The 20,862-nt window shown below is 35.0% G+C and overlaps 1 protein-coding gene across 2 annotated transcripts; it reads left to right on the top strand.

Annotated features, from left to right (window-relative positions):
• Positions 1-60: 60 nt before the first annotated feature.
• On the top strand, positions 61-19,874 carry LOC111061784 (pre-mRNA-splicing factor CWC22 homolog). Of its 2 annotated transcripts, none has more exons than XM_039424379.1 (12): positions 61-81; positions 5,730-6,705; positions 7,509-7,731; positions 8,834-8,962; positions 9,754-9,942; positions 10,466-10,619; positions 11,516-11,674; positions 13,966-14,198; positions 15,202-15,482; positions 16,361-16,462; positions 17,482-17,621; positions 19,466-19,874. In XM_039424379.1, coding segments are annotated over exons 1-12 (2,883 nt in total). In that variant the 5' UTR covers positions 61-80; the 3' UTR covers positions 19,762-19,874. The 2 variants fall into 2 exon arrangements, with proteins under 2 accessions (XP_039280313.1, XP_039280314.1); XM_039424380.1 differs by having other exon boundaries at positions 75-365; positions 19,466-19,863.
• Positions 19,875-20,862: the final 988 nt, after the last annotated feature.

Raw genomic sequence — 20,862 nt, 5'->3', positions numbered from 1 at the left:
AGTGTTGAGTTTTTGTTTTAGAATAATGATACTTATTGTATAATTTGAATTCATATTCCATCATTTCTTGATAATAAAAAAGTAGCCTACTATTTTTTTTATAGAATGTTATTGTAACCTGTAATATTGTCGACTGAGCATGCGCATTACAAAGCATTTTTGATTGTTGATCCCCATTTACCTTGTTATGGAAGAATGGAAGTTTTTTGGTGGTTATCTTGTTCCTTGTTGTTGGTTCTGGTCTGTTCAGTGTATTATCTAAAATGAATTTATGTTAATTTATTGAATAATTAATATTTTAATTTGGATGTAGCTCTTGAATTATTTCTATCTTGATAAAGCTACTTAGGTTTTCATTTTCAAAGGTATGTGTCGTTTTGTTGCGTTCAACTTACTAGGCTGATACCATGTATTTAGTGCTTTAAGTAAAAAATTGTTATTATTTGTTCTTTATGAATGTGATAGAATTGTGAATACTTGAAACAATTCAAGGTGTAAGTGCACGTCCATTGCCAACATACCTATTATTATTGGGATCGATTTAGTAGGCTTTGTTATTTTAAGCACAAAATCACAAAAATTAAACGGCGCTCACTATTGTTTTTTAAATAAACTAAGTTCAAAGTAGCACAATTTTACATGCATTTAACCTAAAGCTGCGGACACATATTCACGCTTCCAACCAGCACCGAGCAGGCTCCTCCCTCGTATCGCCCCCGTTCCTCCATCGAACCACAGTCGCACCGCCCACGCACCCATCATGAACGTTACGGAAGATGTTAGATCTTCTCGCGTTCCCCGGTCAAACGACTCTTGCTCGCCGGTCGATCATCAATCGCTCTGCTGGAGTGACGTTCGGTTGCGGTGCAGAGCGAAAGTCTGTACGCACCTTATGAGTAGCAGACATTTTGATTATTGAAATCATCAAATTATGATATTCCTAATCTGAGTTTTCCTAATCCAAAGCTTTTCCTAACGTAAGCTTTCCTAACATAAAGCTTTTCCTAACCTATAGCTTTTCCTAACCTTAGCTACTTATGGTTGCTACTTATAGGTTAAATGCATGTAAAGTTCTGCTACTTTGAACTTAGTTTATTTTAAAAACAATAGTGAGCGCCGTTTAATTTTTGTGATTTTGTGCTCAAAATAACATACTAAATCGATCCCAACCAAAAATTTGATGACAGGTATGTTAGCACTTGACGTGCTTTAGCCCAATTCAATAACAGTTTATGTGTTTTTATAATCTGATTGGTGCAATTCTTATTTATTCATAACCTGAAAAAGCTACTTCCAATAATGACATTATTATTTCTAAGTTCAATTTTTTTGTTAACAATAATTATATATTATTACGTCTGGAGGGATGACACGCTTTATAGGTAACATATTGAAGATATTGATTCAATTTTTTTGAATAATATGAAAGGAAAAAATAAAGCGTGCTGGCCTAATTTCAACTTGAATTAGGCTATGAAAGTATTGATTTTGGCCTAAATCAACCTAGATAAAATCTCCAACAACACAGGAAATAAATAATACCCATTACTAGGTTAAAGTTTCCTGCAAATATTTTGTCTTTGAAAATAGACCCTACTGTGTTGGCGGAATTTTGGTCGCGTTGTTTTCAAGTTAAAGAAAGCATAGTCTCTTATGGGGAACACTATACTATACGAGCGGAATTCCGCATAATATACAATAATGCATCGGGGTGCATTTCCTTATCTGGTGTATGTATTATCAATATTAAAATTATCGGTAGTATATAATTTCAAATGTGAACACAAACACTATAGAATATAGTCATATACTTCAACTACTTGTTACAGAATATAAAGAACTTGGTTTACAAGATTGCCAAGTGTCAAAAAGTGTTGAGATCAGGTCACTCAGGTTGTCGTCTAAATACCTATTCAGACTATAATAGCTCCTCCCAATCTTCCACCGATTTATTAATTCCTCGAATGTAATGAAGCGAAGCAGGCAAACTTTAAACAGCTTCATTGTCAATGCCGGGGAAGGCAATTTAGAAAGTTGAATATCAGTTTAGCAGTTTAGAAAGGGGAATATCAATTTAGTAAGTTGACAGCAAGGTATGTTGATTTTGGCTCTTCCTGTGGTATTGTGTGCATGAATTTGTCTTCTCACTGTGATTAATTTTTACTTATAGGAGAGATGGCAGAATATAAAGCTCATAAACGGTGTTGAATTACGTGTTATTATTGTGTCTTTGTATCACTCACCTAGTGGGAATTTTGTGAACTTTTTGAACGACCATTGATACTTTTAACCAAGAAATATGATTCTGAAATTCTGATTTCCGGTGATTTCAATGTTGCTAAAATGTTATGGACTGTATATCACCTGCACTGAGCCTACAAGAGGAAGAGCTTGTCTTGACAACGTTGCAGTTAGCCTTCAGTCTGAATTTTGCAGCACATATGTGATAGAGTTGCATGGGGATGACCACACTGCTTTGAGGACTGCTCGCATCCTCCCAAAAGCGGCTGAGGCACGGGTCGTGCCCTCTTCTACCTGGCATGCTGATTACATTTTTCGAACGAGACCTGTGTATTAATCGGCCCTTGAAAATTTCAGAGGTGTCTTGTCCAGTACATCCTGGAATGATATTTTCCTCTCCTCAGGTGGTACTGAGTTGTTTGCAGTTTTTTTTCAATATTTTCGTGACAGATTCGATTTATTTTTTCCTGAAGTTGTTAGGCCTCACCGCCCCCAGGCACTAAGGAGGAGACCCAGACATCTGGATGGCCACAGGGAGTGGTATACTGATGATCTGGCCAGACTTAAGGGACTCATGCTCGCCCTCAAGAGCCGATGCGAGGATGGTGATGCTGACAGCTCTGTTAGCTATAGAAAACAATTCTACAAGAGGAGGATCGAGCTGGCTAAGAGGTTGGCAACTGAGCGACAGATTGAGGATGCCCCTAACTAATGCAAAGCTGCCTGGGATGTGATAAATACAAACAGATCCATGTCACGGAAAAAGATTGACTTTGCAAGCCCGAATGATTTCAATGGCTTCTTTGTGGGTTCGGTACAGGGTATAGTGGATTCCCTGCCTGACGCTGCCATTGATCCAATTGATCTGTTGGAAGGAAGAATCCAGCGGGGACAGGAGCATCTCTCCTTCTTTCGCCCCACCACACCAGCTGCCTTGAGGAAGATCATACGCTCTTTCAAACCCTCAAAAAGTCCAGATGTGTTTGGCATGTTTGTGAGTATGCTTCGAGAGGTTGTTGATGCCATTGCAGTTCCTCTCTCTGCATCTGTCAATGAGTGCTTGAGGTCTGGAAATTTTCCTGATTTCTTTAAAACATCAAGAACTGTCCCAGTCTTCAAGAAGGGTGATCGTGAGAACCTTCGTAGCTTCAGGCCAATCTCCATAACTCCTGTCTTTGGCAAGGTGATTGAGGCAGTGATAAAGCCTCAGCTGGAGGATATTTTTTTTTTTTGAAGAGAATGGCCTGTTCTCCAACATGCAGTTTGGTTTCCGAGTTGGGAGATCAACAGTGGGTGCAGTCGACCATGTGGCTGAGCGGATTGATGCTGCTTTCGAGGATGGTGAGTCTCTGGCTCTGTGTGATCTGAGCCGAGCTTTCGACTGTGTGGACCATCACATTCTACTTAGAAAACTCCTAAGGGACTTGGCCCTTTCCATCTTGAGCTCATACCTTTCTGGAAGGACTCAGCTTGTCTCCCTCAGTGGTGCAAACTCCCAGACCCTTTCGGTGGCTTTTGGTGTTCCTAAGGGATCGATGCTGGGGCCTACACTGTTCCTTGTCATTATGAACGACCTCGACGACAATGGTTCTTCTCTGATGTTTGCGGATGATGCCTCACTTCTGTCATCGGGTGCTGAGCTTGAGCGGATTTTGGAGGCGTCTGCAGAGCATCTTCGATCTGCCACTTCATGGTTCCTCGCTAATCGATTCCAGCTGAATGAGGACAAGACCCAAAGGATCATCTGCAGCTTGTCACGAGAACTGCGTGACCTTCAGAATCCAGTAAAGCTGCTGGGTTTTGTCTTGGATTGCAAACTCAGCTGGAACAGTCATTTACAGCAGGTAACCAGCCGACTCCCCCGCATTTGCTTCCTGCTGCTCAGGATGAGGAGCCTGGTGACAGAGAGGTATCTCTTAATGATCACGCTCTCTTCCATTGCCACATCACTTATGGATTACTCCTGTGGGGTCATTCGGCAGGGGCTGCTGATGTCCTGAGGCTGCAAAAGAGAGCTTTCAGAATTATAACAGGCAGCGACCATCTTGCCCACTGTAAGCCCATCTTTTCTCGCCTTGGTGTACTGACTATCTTCAGCCATTACATCCTCCTGTGCTTGGTGTATGTCAAGAAGATACAGCATATTCTTGCTGCCCGTAGTGATATCCACCGCCACAACACCATGCGCAGTGAGCTGTTGGATATCCCCAGGAGACGCCTCCACCGATCACAGGCCAGTTACAAGATTTCAGCCCTGAAATTCTACAACAAGCTGCCTAATAGTGTGAAGCAACAGGATGAGGCCGCCTTCAGGAAAACCGTCCGGAAGCTCCAGTGTGCAAAGGCATATTACAGTGTAAACGAATTTATGGGTGATAATTTGGATTTTTATTGAGAGCGTGAGCACTGGATCGCTGCCATCTGAACTGTTACAGTTTTTTTTCCATGTGTTTTGTACGTGTTTTGATTTTTTGACGCCATCGATCCCACAATTGTGGGTAATGGATCAAGCTGAAGGTATTGAATGTATTAAAGGTTTAGGCCCAAACGACGGAAAATGGGGTTACAGTTACAGTGAGCGTTGAAATCACTATACGTTATTGATCTCATAGCTTGCTTCTGCAGCAGTAGGATGTCCTTTATGTGTGCCGAGTGTCCCCAAAGCAAGATGTCATATTGGATTTGGCTGTTGAATACTGCATTGTACAACATCAAAACTTGCTGAATCTCACGCCGATTTCCCATTTTTCCTAATGAGATATAATATAATAGACTACTATTGATAGCTTCCTTGGATACTCTGCATATATGCTGCTCCCAGCTAAGTTGATTATCTATACTGAAGCCCAGCAGAGTAACTGGTGCAGCATTCATACCGTCTCTACAAAGAGTACACACCAGCTCCTGCGTTTTCTCCTCATTCAGCAACAGTCTGTTGCACTGGACCCATTCTTTTGCCTCCTCAAAAAAGTTTAGAGCTTTGATCTTGGCTTAAAGAGCTCTTGGCACAAAATATCAAATCACACATCTGTTTTGAACCTATAATGTTATTTTTAACCATGTATTTAATGTAAAAGAGTGAGTTAGGGAGGTCTGGTTTTTGCTTTTAAATGGAAATATTTTCATATTATTCGAAATACAGTTTACAGTTATCATCGTATGGTGCTAAATTAAATATTTTCAATATCAGTAATACTTACACCAGATACGGAACTGTCCCCATGCATCCTGTCAACAAGCTTCCTAACAGTTCGATGACAGATGTTTTTGACAATTCCTTCGATAACTGGTCTAAGAGTGACTGCAAATAAGTAGGGTCGTTAAATAGTTTATTTCTTGGAAAATTGTTGGACAACAATACTTCCAATAGTTTCGTAAAAACCCCTCTTTCTCCCCATAAAATAAAATAGACATGTGTCATCAATATTATATCAACAATAAATTAGTGGTTTTTCATTTTATTGATTCACATTGTTATTTTGTTTCAGTGATGGAAGAGAGTAGGAAAAGAAAACACCATCGTCATCACAAGAAGAGCAGCCACCATGATTCAGATCACGAGAGACACCACAGAAAAAAGAAGAGAGAGGAAAGAGCGGCTGACGAGAATGAGATGCCTCGAAAGCGATTAGGTGATGATTCAGATGAGGAATCGTTCAATGATAGAGAGCGACATAGAGAGGAGATTGATGATTCTGATTTGAAAAATGAATCGACTGAAAGAGTAAAACATAGAGATGGTAGTAGGAAAAAACATCGGAAAAGAGGTCATGATGAATCAGATACCAAAGGTGAATACGAAGAGAGAATTACGAAGTACGAAGATGGTGATGATGATGATGAACAATATGTTAGAAGGAAAGGTGATGACGATGACAGGAGGAGGAGGAGAGAAAGGTATGATAAAGATAGTGACAGGCATAAAACTAGAAAAGGTTATGATTCTGATTTTAAAGAGCCTTACCCAGAAAGAGAAAAATACAGCGAGGATAAAAAACGACACAGGAAAAAAAGAAATTATGATGAAAACTCGTCTGATATAAAGGAGCCATACCCAGAAAATGAAAAGTACAGTGAGGATAGAGAGCGACATAGAAAAAGAAGAAATTATGATGAGGATTCCTACGGAAGAGGACGAGGCATGTATACAGATGACAGTGAACGATATAGTGCTAGAAAGTGTGATGAGTTTGATAGTAAACAGTCTTCAAAGAAAAATAACGTTGGTCCAAGATATTACAGTACTGGTGTGTCTGAAGAGAAACAAGACAGCACAAAGGAGAGCAAAGTTGATAAGAGTGGGGAAAATGAGAAGGAAGATGAAACAAGTACACCCGCTGCTCCCGATGTCATCACCCCAGCACAGAAGAAGACAGTGGACCTCCTGACGTCACGCACTGGAGGTGCTTACATTCCGCCCGCCAAACTGAGATTGATGCAAGCCAGCATCACCGACAAAACAAGGTAAGTTACAATTGCTTCAAATTATGTACATTCTATTCAGTTTCATCATCCAAATGATTCGTTTTTGGTCAGGAATAAGAACGGGTTTCCATTGCTACTGGTTTGTGAGTGATTTCCTCTCACCTGTTTTAAAAAATCTGAGGGTTTTACCTTGAACTGGTTTTACTTAATCTAATTAAGTAATTTTACTTAATCTTTTACATTAATGAAAATAGATTTTTCTTGGCTGATCAGTAAAAGGAGATTTTCATAATGATGATTCCACGATTTTAATTGTAACCTTTATTGGAATCATAGCTTAAATGTTACTTTCCCTTTTTTATAAAAAAGCAAGAAAAATAAAACAGTGAAGATTTCAATCGTTTGTGTTACTACTTGGCCTAACTCAGTAAGCCTATACTTTTTTGAAATTTTTGTGGAATAGCCTATTTAATTCCTTTTTTTAGACATATAGGGTTTTCAATATTCCCCGCTTTTAACAGGAAAGCTCAATGAATTACCTAATTAATCATGCAAGGTTAGTAAAAAGTATGCTCAAAGTGAACATAATATGTTATCGGCATAGTGTGCCAGTTGAAAATTATGGACACTGATGTAAATTTGAGGTAAGCCTAATGGTATTTTCCAACACCTCATGGATCTAGATCTAGATATTTCTATATCTAATAATACCTATACTTTCAAGTTTATGTATTTTAGTTGTACAGACCTTACTGTTTTTTAGCGTACTGATTTTTAAGTTATGATTAATTTCAAATATTGGCATAAATTCATCCAATTTTAATTGATTTAATTTGTTGTAGTGCTGCTTACCAACGTATAGCGTGGGAGGCTTTGAAGAAGTCGATCCACGGTCAAATCAACAAAGTGACGACCGAAAACATCGGCATAATTGTGAGAGAACTGCTGCGTGAGAACATTGTCAGAGGCAGAGGTTTGCTGTGTCGGTCCATAATACAGGCACAGGCCGCTTCCCCAACCTTCACTAATGTCTATGCTGCACTTGTCTCAGTCATTAATTCAAAGGTACGCCTACTCTCATCACTCATTCAATAATAAATAAAGTAGGGCTTTTCCTAATTCATGTATCTTACTCATATCTTTTTACACTCGTATTTCATTTAAAGATCATAAATTGAATGGGTTTTTCAAGATCGTGAAGTTCATTGAAAATAAATCATTCATCTCCAATCTGAACGCACTTTCAATTCAATTCAATCTTGAAAGACAATCAGTTGTGGAAATCAATTTCCAAAGTTGATGAATTACCTAGTCCATAATATAAAGTTCATTGAAACAAAATTATTTAAGTTATTTACTTTGTTGGTATTGAATAGTGTGTTTTTTATTATTAAACATTTTTCCGATATTCTGCTGAAGAATCGTCAGAAAATAATCATCCACTTTGAATCCGAATACACTCGAAAGAAAGTTTAAAACAATTAGTTGTTTTAGGCTGAAATATTCTTTCAAGTCAATAAAGTTTATGAAAATAGATAGCCCAATTCATTTTGATGATCTTGAATATTGGTATATTTCCTATTTTATTTTCTCAAACCTTTTGCGATATTAGTTTTGTGGAGAGTCGTCGAATTTAAGTTCCATGGCTATATCGATAGCTATGATCATATTTTACATGAAAAACCTTTTAAGCCTATACTGTTCTTGGATTTTACTGATTGTGATGATGATGTAATAGACTCATTATCGGTAATCGGTTTCGGAAGCACTAGGAAATGATATTGCAGCATTTGCTAGTGGAGCTGGCTTCAAGGAACCATCCTTCCAACGGGCGAACTGAGATCAAGGGCCTGTAGATGGTTCAGTCACGAGATAAAGCTCGGTCCCTATAAGCTAACTGCCTTCGAGATTTTACTCGTCACTGAAACATCTATAACATCCACTATATTATGCTATCAGAAACGTTTCTCACTGCAAGGATCAACTCATAACTTGACGAAATTTTGTAAACATAGATGACATATCAAATTTTAACCAGAAATAATATCTGGTTAGATGAAAAATTTGGCTGCTTCTCTTCCTGATACTAATTGATTTATTCATTTCCTCTTTTTATTTCCACAATAATTATCAGGTTAAAGTACTAATGACATTTCATTTTCTTCAGTTTCCAAATATTGGGGAGTTGCTGTTGAGACGATGCGTGATACAATTCAGACGTGGTTACAAACGAAATGACAAACCAATTTGCATATCTGCGGCTACGTTCGTTGCTCACCTTGTCAACCAGAGAGTGGTGAGTACTAATTTTTTCCATGTTTATCAAGATTTTTTCAATTCTTATTTCAATGGGAGTTTTCTATTGATTAGTCAGTAGATTTTCGAATATATTTTGGTTCAACAAATAATGAGAAGTTTTTCATTATGAACTATCATATATAAATTTCCAACGTGTTCAACTGCAGAGAGGTTATGAAAACAGAAGAACTTCCCAAATGAAATTTATTAAATCAATTTCTAATTGATACTATGGTGTGGAATAATATCGATAATCAACATAATACTAACATTGTAAGATAATTTTCTACAAATAATGCCAGCATAATCGGCATAGTAATAAAGGTGATTTTGTAGTAGACAAACCCATTGAATGAAAATTCTTGAAATTTCCTCAACTGTATCTACATCAAGATAACTAACAAGAAACTGGTTAGTTATTACTTTATATTTATCAATTTAACGAGAAACTACTTTTGTATACTCATATCAATCTATTGTAAATTAAATTCCAAACTGATAATGGTCTTACAACCGAAAGTAATTTATCGATATTTTATTAACTGGTTGTGTCCCTTTAGTCAGTTGATCATAGTAGCCTACAAAGTAGTCCTGTTTTATTAGATTTCAGGTACGTAGACTATTGATTAAATTTCCAATTACCAAGTATAATGATTCGGAAATACTGCTTGTTTTAGCTAATGTAGTTCAAATCAGAACAGTCGTGTTGTATACAGTATGTTATAATCGTACGATTGAGTAAATTGTTACATAAAAACTTGTTCTTGAAACTTTTGTTTTTGTTTTCAGGCTCATGAGATCTTAGCTCTAGAAATCCTAACCTTACTTGTTGAGACTCCAACAGAAGACTCCGTAGAAGTAGCAATTGCTTTCCTAAAAGAGTGCGGTTCAAAACTGTTGGAAGTCAGTAACAAGGGAATGCGCTCCATTTTCGAAATGCTTAGGAACATTCTTCACGAAGGAAAACTAAGCAAAAAGGTGACTTTTCATTATCAGCATCTCCTCCTGATTTGAATTCGGTTTTATCTTTTCATATTTTCCACATATTTGCATTTGAAACTGATGTATTACGTATTTTATTATGTTCTACAAAGGAATGATTTCCTGAAAGTTGATTCCGCTTTTTAGCTGAAAAATGTTACGAAAATCTATCTAATAATTCAGAAATTAAAATATCTAGGAGAAAACTAAGGATATTGAATCTAAAACTTTTTTCCGAATTCCAACAAATATAATTATTCAAAGCGCGACTTTTGGAATAACTTCAATTATTTTTACAATTGGACTTAGTTATTGCAAAAGTTCTGTTGTGTTAGAATATTTTTGTGTTCTAAGTTATTCTCAGTGAATAGTAAAGATCCAAGTTCATTCCTGCCTACTTGAAACCAGTAATGATAATGAATTCTTATTCGTTTTTATTCTTACACAATAAATAGAATGTATTTTTTGTACTTTTCAACCTTTCTATGATTTTTAAATAGAAGCATTATTTATATTGCAGGTGCAATACATGATTGAAGTAATGTTCCAAGTGTGGAAGGATGAATTCAAAGATCACAAACCCGTCATAGAAGAACTTGACCTGGTTGAAGAAATGGAGCAGTTCACACATCTGATAACCTTGGACGAGGCCACTGATGGCGAAGATATTCTCAGTGAGTCTCATCAATTTATTAAATAACTCTTTAGTAATCGTTATGTCTATTCTTATAAATTTATGTTTTATTTATATTTATTCACCTAGAGCTAAAGTAACGTTTAATTTCTATGAAAGAATACTGACAGAGTTTTTAGTATTATCTGAGTCTAAATAGATGATACTGTATCATGATGAATGCAGTGTGTCAACTGAACATGTATCAAAAGGGCTGGAAAAGAAAATGCATTTGATATATTGGAAAAAATGATCATTTTTTATCTATCCATTGATGCAAGTACAAATAATAATCATAGAAATAATTGATTGATTGAGTACTTTATTTATGTATATTACAATATATACTGGCTTATACAATTGCTTACAATGCAGCAAAATGATTGGGAGATGAACAGCAGGTTTAAACCAAAATTGTTTCCCTCCTCAACTTGATGAAAACTGTTGAAGATACAAAATGTTGTATTCACCAAAATTCTCAGTAAAAATGTAAAAAGTGAACTAACTTGAGTGTTCCATCATTTTCAATTTTACATGATTTCGTACCATAGTTTCATCTCCTTCAAAATTGGTCTTGGGCTCGAATCCCGCCCGAAGGCATGAATTTTTTATGATCGCATTCCATTGCCCAGGCACAATCTTAAAGCTTTTGTAGGCTTTATCTACCTGCCTTGTATGTTGTCATCATTCGCATTAAATAATAAATTTTAATTTTAATTTTCATGAATTTTATCTCAATTTCGCATCACCCCAATATTTTACAATAAAACATATTCAATCCATAAGAACCAATGTTCATTCGAATTCCATTTAAAACACTTATTAACTCTCCAGCCTTCTGCCAATTTCTGTAACATTTTAGCTATTAGATTTTCAGAAAATTGTTGGTTGTTGCAGATGTGTTCAAGTACGACCCAGAGTACGAGACCAATGAGGAGAAGTACAAGACATTGCAGCGAGAAATTCTGGGCGAAAGTGACTCGGGAAGCGACGAAGACGAATCTGGATCTGATGATGATGATGATGAAGACGATGACGATTCAGATGCCCCAGCTGGTAGGATCACATTTCTTCAAACATCTAATCATAAGCTTTTTTCAATAGTTTAGGTTTGCAGATAATCGGTTCATCAGGTGGTTTAAACTCTTATAATTGACCGAACGTAGTGAGGTCTATGTTTTAACACGGATTTTCTTTTGTCTGTCTGTATGTAACGCGATTACGTCCAAACGCGTTGATAGAATTCGATGAGATTTGGCAGGAATATTCCTTTTTCAACTGCGCGTCGATGTATACACAAGGTTTTTTTGAAATTTTTAATTTTAAGGATAATATAGAAAGAAAAGGAACTCCTCCATATTCTGAATCACTATATATATCACCTACTTTGAAGATAGGATTAATCAGACTATAGAATATCCACAATCAATCAGCTGATAAATGGATTATTCATTGCATGCATTACACAGATGGCTGTCTCTATTTCTATAAGGTAGGGTTTCAATATATTTTATGATGCGTGCCCATCAGTATCAATATTCTCACATTTGAAAAACAAATTCAATAGGTGATTGAAAATAAAATAGAAAATGATTAAATGAACTGCATAATGTCGAAGAAATTATAATATTATTCAGTGAAAAAAAATAATTTTAAAATAGTTGAGAAATATTTTTATCAGATGGAAAGATTATCACGGAAATGGATAAATTATCATTTGGGATACAAATTCAAACGTGAACTGAGTTTATTAACATAAGTGATTTCTTGATCTTGGAGAAAACAAATAACAGTTTTTAAGAGTAAATTATGATTCAACTGTGAATTGTGATTCAACTGAATCAACTAGAACAGGTGACATCAGATACTTGTGGATGAGAAAACGGCGTGAGATCTACTGTTCACAGAACTACTAGTAATCATTATATGTATCACCATAGAGAAACAATAGCGTAAGCTTATGTTATTGTTTCTGTATGGTATCACTTGATAGTAATATTGAAACCATAGTTTGATTTAATGCACCACCTGCTGTGATCTGGTTTCAACTATTGGTTAATACTAATATTTAGTATTTCTCTCACTTTGCTCATTGAAATTTTACTCTGCACAATTGGACCTGAATTAATGGAATAAAAGTCTACTGCTACTCATTTCTATACATTTCATTCAACATGCAATAAGATCTGATGATTCTGAATGATAATTTTAGTGTAGAACAAGTTTGTTGTTTAAATATTTATCAAATCTCATGAAGCTTGAAACAAAATAATTCATAACATTCAAATTTAAAAAATGTATTGTTTGCATTGCATTAGTAACAGAAAAACTTGAGGCATTCAAACAATCATCGGAAAAAAACTGCAATAAAATAATAATTTGTGGATTTTCTATCTGGAGTATTGATTCAGCCTTAGGCAGCAGAGTTCCTGGATTTGAGTTGCCCCGACAGCAGTGGGTTCGCCTAAACAGGTTCAGAACTGGCCAGGGAAGATGCTATAACAGCATGCATATTTGGGGATTTGCAGAGTCACCCGATTGCGAGTGTGGAGAGACTCAAACCATGGACCACATTGTCTCGTCATGTCCATTGTATCATTTTCCTGTAGGGTTGCCTAGATTGCACCTGGCGGATGAGGAGGCTGTGCTCTGGCTGAGGGAGTTGAACGGCATTTGATGTTAATCCGGAAAAAACTGATTGTTAGTTGTTAGTTTCATGTATATTAATTAATATTTTATGTTATGACAAATCCAAATTGGTAGGCTCTTTTTTTTACTCTTGACTTTTGTTACCTTAACAACTGCGACACCATACGCTTATATATATATTCCGCCCTTAGTTTATTTATTCATAGACAATAGATACAATCCAGGTACAAACAACAGGCATTCGCTCAAAACTGCTTTTAACCTTAATTTGAAATAAACAGTCCAGAGGTTATGTAGAGTTCATGATTTTAATTTACATACAATTTTAAGTTCAAAAAATGGTTCAACTGGAGTTTTGAATTTATCTAATTTATTTACTTCCCAACACGAAATCATACAAGAAACGTATATCACAATTTTGAAAATATTTGAAATTTTACTTGAGACGAAGTAACGAAGATAAAAATAATGTTTGCCCTAGGCTACTTGGGCAAATGAAGACATTTCATCAAATAATAGTCATTAATATATATTCGTACAAAAATAGAAATCTTAGTACCATTGAAAAAAAAACAAATATTTGTACATTTATTATCTTCCCAGCAGACATTTACGTTGAACACTGGTAAAAAAAAACGATATCAAGGTTTTTACTGCTTCTAAGTTTTCCAGATTGAAAGGATGTTATAATTTTATAGGAGGAGAAGCGTCCAACAAGCAGACCATCATCGACAACACTGAAACGAATCTGGTGGCCCTTCGCAAAACTATTTACCTGACCATCCACTCGAGTCTTGACTTTGAGGAGTGCGCGCACAAGCTGCTCAGGATGCAGCTGAAGCCAGGCCAGGAAATCGAAATGTGTCACATGTTTCTGGACTGCTGTGCCGAGCAAAGAACCTACGAGAAATTCTTTGGCCTTCTGGCTGAGGTAAATCAGTTTTTGATTCTGATTTGATTTAGTTTTTTTCAAGTTTGTGAGATTATTCTGACATCTTAGATATATCTAGTTTCTCATTTCATAATGCTGGTTTCTCGAAAGCCAATTTAACAATAAATTGGTGGTTAATCCCAGTGCCCTAACTTTAATTGGTTATTTCTCGGGCTGACTATAAAGCATGGGTGCCACAGGGGAGGGCGAAGACATAGACTGCGTCATTGAAATTCTTTTGTTTCAAAAACAATTCTTCAAAAAATGAAGAGAGGGCTAAATTTATCTTATTGTGAATTATTGGAAAAATATATCAAATGCTTGAATGATATACTATTATTGTAGGCCTATTGATAGATTTAATTTATTCAAAGGATTTTTGATATCCACAAACAAAATTCAAATTGCGCGGTACACTGTAAGTAAACTAAGAAAAGGGAATCTTGATGGCAATTTCTGAGATCCTGCAAATTGGGTGGTTGAACTTGGATAGTTGGGTTCTTTACTTCAGTTATCTCAATCAACGTTACTTGTTGTAATTATTCAATTTATGCAATAAAGCTCTCCATGAAATTCAATCATAGTTTTGTGCAAACAGCTCACTTTTCTTTTTTATATATATTTTTTAATTTGACTTCGCTAAAGTTTGACTTTTGATTGCAATTAATGCAATCCAGTAAGAGGGTCAGGACTCTATAAGTTAATCATCAATTACATGCGATATTTTTCACATTTGTTAGTTTCGGGTTTTGAAGATTGTGCTACAAAAAAAGGTAAATAACTTATTGGTCTTTCCTCTGTGGCTGTACTCCGTTCGTGAAAGAGTTAAGGAATGAATAACTCTTTCTTTTGAATATTTGTCTCTGCAGTTTATTATTTCCTTTGATTTTGAATGTTAGTTCTCGTCTCTAAAAACTTGTGTAATTTTAAAAAATCACGTTGATTTTTTGTTGATAGCCATTCACCCTCCTATTCTAACCAGTGTTTCACTGTTTTATTTTAGAGATTCTGCCAGATCAACAAAATCTATGTGGCGCCGTTCGAGCAGATCTTCAAGGACAGTTACACGACGATCCACCGCGTGGAGACCAACAAGCTGCGCAACGTTGCCAAGTTGTTTGCGCACCTGCTGCACACCGACGCCATTTCGTGGGAGGTGCTCTCCATCATCCGGCTGAACGAGGAGGACACCACCAGCTCCAGTCGCATCTTCATCAAGATCCTCTTCCTCGAACTGTCCGAGTTCATGGGCATGTTTAATCTCAACCAACGTGTCAAGGATCCGTAAGTAGTATATTTTGAACGATTTCCTCCAATTCCACCTTTATTCGTTCACGTCATTAGTTTCTTTCAAATGCGCTAGCCTCATTCATTTGAAGAATCTAGTTGTAAAAGCTATTTCTGAAGTTGAAAATTTAATATTGAACTATTTTGTTTGCCTTTGTAATGGAAAATGTGAAGATGATTGATTCGTGTATGACAATCCATTAATAAAATTAGATTCTTCGATAACAGTTAATTTCTCAAGATAGTTTTATTCTTAGTAGATGGTTCTACTAAGATGGTTCCCAGATTCTTCGATAACAGTTAATTTCCCAAGATAGTCTTGTTCTTAGTAGATGGTCTGTTCATATTTTGTATTTTGGAAGCTTTGCAGTGAATTATATTTTATAATAAATCTATGCGAGTTATCAAAGTAACTTGGAAAATGAATTTATCGGCTATTGAAGTTACTCACACAATCTCTACACTAATCTAGGCTTTCCAGTAGTCCTTCAACTGACACACTTCAATCAATCAATAGTTAATTCTTCTTTCAGAATAATATGCATATATATATGGCTATAATGATATAAATAAAATTGACAATATTAACAAAATAAGTTGAAAGTAGAATATTATTAATATCAAATACGGAAGGATATATATATATATATATATATATATATATATATATATATATATACCAGATATTATAAACATTTGTATTCACAAATTATTTCATCATAATCTTATTATAGTAGGCCTATATCTCATTTTACAATCTTGGAACCTCTGATTATATTACTACAACCAACGCTTATCATGACAAAATAAAACTGGTCTGTAATTCACTCAGTTTGTTTCTCTATAATTGTGTTAGATTATTTGTGATTTTGCAGATCTCTTCAAACAGCTCTGGAAGGCCTCTTCCCACATGATAACCCTAAGAACACCAGATTTGCTATTAATTTCTTCACATCCATTGGACTTGGAAGTTTAACGTGAGTAATTGTTTAGATTGATCTTGAGTGATTATCAATTGAATTGAATTAAATCATTTTTGAAAATAGAATCTCTTGTTAGCTTTGTTATGAATTATTATCAGTTTATTTGTATTGATGCGGATTATTATCTATTTATAGAAATGTATGCTTAAATTTTCAAAAGCTGTTTTTTAAAGCTGCTACTTGGAATGGTACAATGAATTATTCACTACTTCAGTTTTTAGAAATTTCCAGAAACTTCTAGAATGAATATTATATAATTTATGAATATATTATATATAGAATGAATTTTATATTATCCAATTTAAAGAAAGCATCAATTAGATTGCAAGTTGCAAGCAAGCAACTTCACTTGACTTCGAAAAACTTATTGTTAATTGATGAAAAAAATGTATATGGTATTCAAACGACATATTATTTTTCTGCCTTCAAATTCATTATGGTATAAGCTCAGCATATTTGCTTATAAATCAATTATCAGCACCATATATTTTCAATCTGACAGAAAAAAATGAAAGTTCAAGCTAATATTATTTGTCAATATTATCCCTTGGTGGTGATAATATTGACAGATAATATTAGCTTGAACTTTCATTTTTTTCTGTCAGATTGGAAATGTATGGTGCTGATAATTGATTTATAAGCAATTATGCTGAGCTTATACCATAATCCTTATTATCCCTTAGTGGCGATAATATTGAGGAGGCGCTCAATCACGGATATCGTATCGTATGTTTCCTTTACCTCATTTTTTCGGATCAATTAATTATTTCAAAAGAATCAATCAATTTTAAATAGAAAATAGAAATGGATAGATTGATAGATAGATAGGGTGTCTTTATTTTAATGTGGAGGGCGAAGCTAGGGCGCAGGCGGCCCTTCCTCCTATACAACTCTAATGCATCTACATTACTACAACAACATAAGTAAAAATATCCTAAATAGAATTTGAAAAAATTAAGAGAATAAAGTAAATAAAATAAAGAGGATTAATTATTATTGATTATTGTTTTCAGAGATGAACTGAGAGAGCATCTGAAAGCTCAGCCAAAGCAGAGCTCAGTGCCACAGCTGATTGAAGCCTTGTCGACTACATCTTCGGATTCGTCATCATCATCATCTGACGATTCTTCGTCTGACGACTCCTCATCCTCTTGTAAGGATGTTATTTTTTAGTACCATAAATAAACAAGAAATGAGAAATAATTCTTGTAACGTGTGTTTTTGTAGAGGTGTATAACTTGAAGTTGGCTTTACTGTTCAAAACGATTACACAGTTGTTGAGTGACTTATTCTCAGATTTTTTTGCAATTCATTATGAATAAACTCGCACCTGAACAATGCTTGCAAATAGTAAAATTTAATTCCGAAAATATGGTTCTGTGCGGAATACGTATTGCGCTCTTCATCCATTTCATCGTCGACAAAATCGTCCATCAGAGCATTTAATTCGATTAACCATGGAACGATTTCGCACCACGGCTACTCTTATTAATAACTGAAACTCGCATTCCCAGAGGCGCCCTACAGTGCCTACAGAAGAAGCTATTACTATACTTTATAGCGTATCATTGAGGAAGACCCGAATGAGTCCATCCGCCATCGAGCATAGGAATTAGATATGTATGTGTCCACCCACTTCATGGAAGATTACTAACTTTTTCATTCCTGAATTGAACAACCATGATGTCGAGGAGCTGTGGCTCCAACAAGACGGTGCAACATGTTACACAGCTCGTGACACAATCTATTTATTGCAAGAAACATTTTGTGACCGCCTAATTTCACGTTTAGACCTGTGAATTTGCCTCCAAGATCGTGTGATTTAACACAGCTAGAGCACTTTCTGTGGGACATGTAAAGTCATTGGTCTATGCGAGTAAGCCACAAACGCTTGACCATTTGGAAGACAACATTCGCCGTGCTATTGCAGATATACGGACACTTAGCCTCTGTTGGAAAAAGTAATGAAAAATTGGACGTCCAGATTGGACTACATCCAACCCAGCCATGGCGGTCATATACCAGGAATCATATTCAAAATGTAATGACACAAGATTATCTCAACACCCGTTACTAAGGATAAATACATCAATAAAATTTAGCCGTCTACTTAGAAAGTTGAGAATTTGCAAGTAGTAAGATAATGCTCTCATACTTGTTCAAGGATACGCTTATACTTGTACAAGGATAGAATCTTATTTAATATATCCATAATAATTATTTTTAATTACAATCTATTCATTACTTTTCAAATTAATACTTGATGAATTGGACAAATCTAGGTCTCTCAATATCTTATCTACCTCCTTATTTCTGTTTCTCTCATCTTTATTTATTATTTTTCATAAGGGTAGGCTATATCCTTTATATATATATATATATATAATATATATATATATAATATATATATATATAAAATTAAAATCCAAGTATCCTTTTGAAAAAAGTTATTCACAACATTTTTCAACATATTAATATAATTTTCAAGCAATTAAATGAAACGCTATTTAAAGTTATCTACTTCATTCACTCACTTGAAAATGGCATTAATAATATGTTGAAACATGATGTAAATAAAAGTTTTCAAAAAACGGGTTCTTACATTTTTAATTTCAAGATAAGAGTAGCCATCCCCATAAAGTTAATATTGATGGCGGATCTTTTTTATATTACAATCTTATCATATTCGTTTCGTATCTCAAATACTTCTAAATTCAAAAACTTACCAATATTTTTTTGTAAATAAATATTTGTAAATTGAAAGGTATTATTCAGTTTGTAAATATCTAATTCAAAATGAATTTATGTGCTTTGTAGGTCTTTGGTATGATTGTGATTTAGCTTTTTTTTAATTTTAGTATATTGAAAAAGGATTTTCGTATCCTGGATGTTTCTTGATAGTCACTATTCGTGTATCTTGCTTACTTTATATCTCTTTGAATTGAACGTTTTTGTTAATAAAAATTATGCCTTCCCTAACCTATTTGTTCATTTCAGCATCTTCTGAGTCCGAAGACAGCGGTCAAGAAAGGAAGAAGAAAAAGAAGAAACCGGCGTCCAAAGTGAAGTCAAGAGAGAAAGAAAATGGCAGAAAGTCTGAGAAGAGCCGGAGTGCAAAATCTGTTCAAAAGAGAAATTCTGACTCTGAAGAGTCCGATCACCACAGATCGAAAAAGAATGCTGACAAAAAGAAATCAATATCCAAGGATAAGTCTAGGAGTCAAAGCAGGCAATCTTCAAAGGACTATAGTAGTTCGAAACATAATCCAAAAAAGTCTAGAAATAAACGATAACTTATTGTGAAATTTTTCCACTATATTTTAACTAGCATAGGAAATCTGTTGTAATTGTAATGTATGAATCATTGAATGAATTACAAATTTCAATTGGTTTTATTTATTGACAATTTTTATAGTTTTAAGTTATTTAAATCCTTGAAATTAGAGTATCCGTATTAATTAGTATGTGTGTTTGCATCTACAGTTTTAATTGGAATTGAATATCAATTTCCATCAACTTTGAAGACTTGAAAAATTTTTTCTGTGGTTGAATTTGACTCGATTTTCAATCGAATCTTATCGTTAGTGTAGAAAATTATCGAAACTCCATTCCACAGAAGAGCTAAATAATACAAAGAAAATACAGTAAAAACACATTTTTTAGGGTTTTCCAATAATAATGTGCTTTCTATCTGAATCCTCTCTGCGAAATGAGAGGATACTATTATTTATTGAGTATTTATTATTCATGATATAATAAATTTAGTCTTATAATTATTTATGAATTGATTAGTTATTATTCAACATGACACCAATTGAATATCAATATTTATCGTATAATATTGTTCAAATTATGTTGTAAGAGAACAAGTAACTTGAGCCAAGGTTCTTGCCTTTCAAATTGTCTCATGTTAATAAAACTTGATGTAGCGGTTGCAGACTAGATGGTTGCAAATTGTCGAGTATCGTACACTACTATAGGTTGTTATAATTTGCCACTCTCATCCAATGTGATAGACAATTTGAACCATCAGCAATTTATGAAAGCTGAAATTCTCCCTGTGCTAAAACTAATAGATATGGGTTGATACTAGTTCAAGTATGTACTCGATCGCATGCAATGTAACCCACTCAATTTTCTGTAATGACAGCGTCCTCAAAGTAGTGAAATTTGCTAGTGTTTACTTGTCTTCTATCATAACTGCAGCCTAATAATGCTAGATTCCCACTATTCCCAGTATCAGTGAATGTGTTCGGTACAGTAATAATATTACTCCCATAAGATCTAATGGGGCTATTCATATCCGCTCAGCCTTGCAGAGTGAAAATAGGCCCATTAGAACTCATGGAAACTATATTCTAAATATACCCGACAAGTAAATTGATACTCATATT

The sequence above is a fragment of the Nilaparvata lugens genome, chromosome 3 (genome assembly GCF_014356525.2).
Source record: "Nilaparvata lugens isolate BPH chromosome 3, ASM1435652v1, whole genome shotgun sequence".
In the NCBI taxonomy this organism is placed as follows: Eukaryota; Metazoa; Arthropoda; class Insecta; order Hemiptera; family Delphacidae; genus Nilaparvata; species Nilaparvata lugens.
The sequence above is the reverse complement of the archived record's forward strand: the minus strand, read 5'-3'. Positions and strand labels throughout refer to the sequence as shown.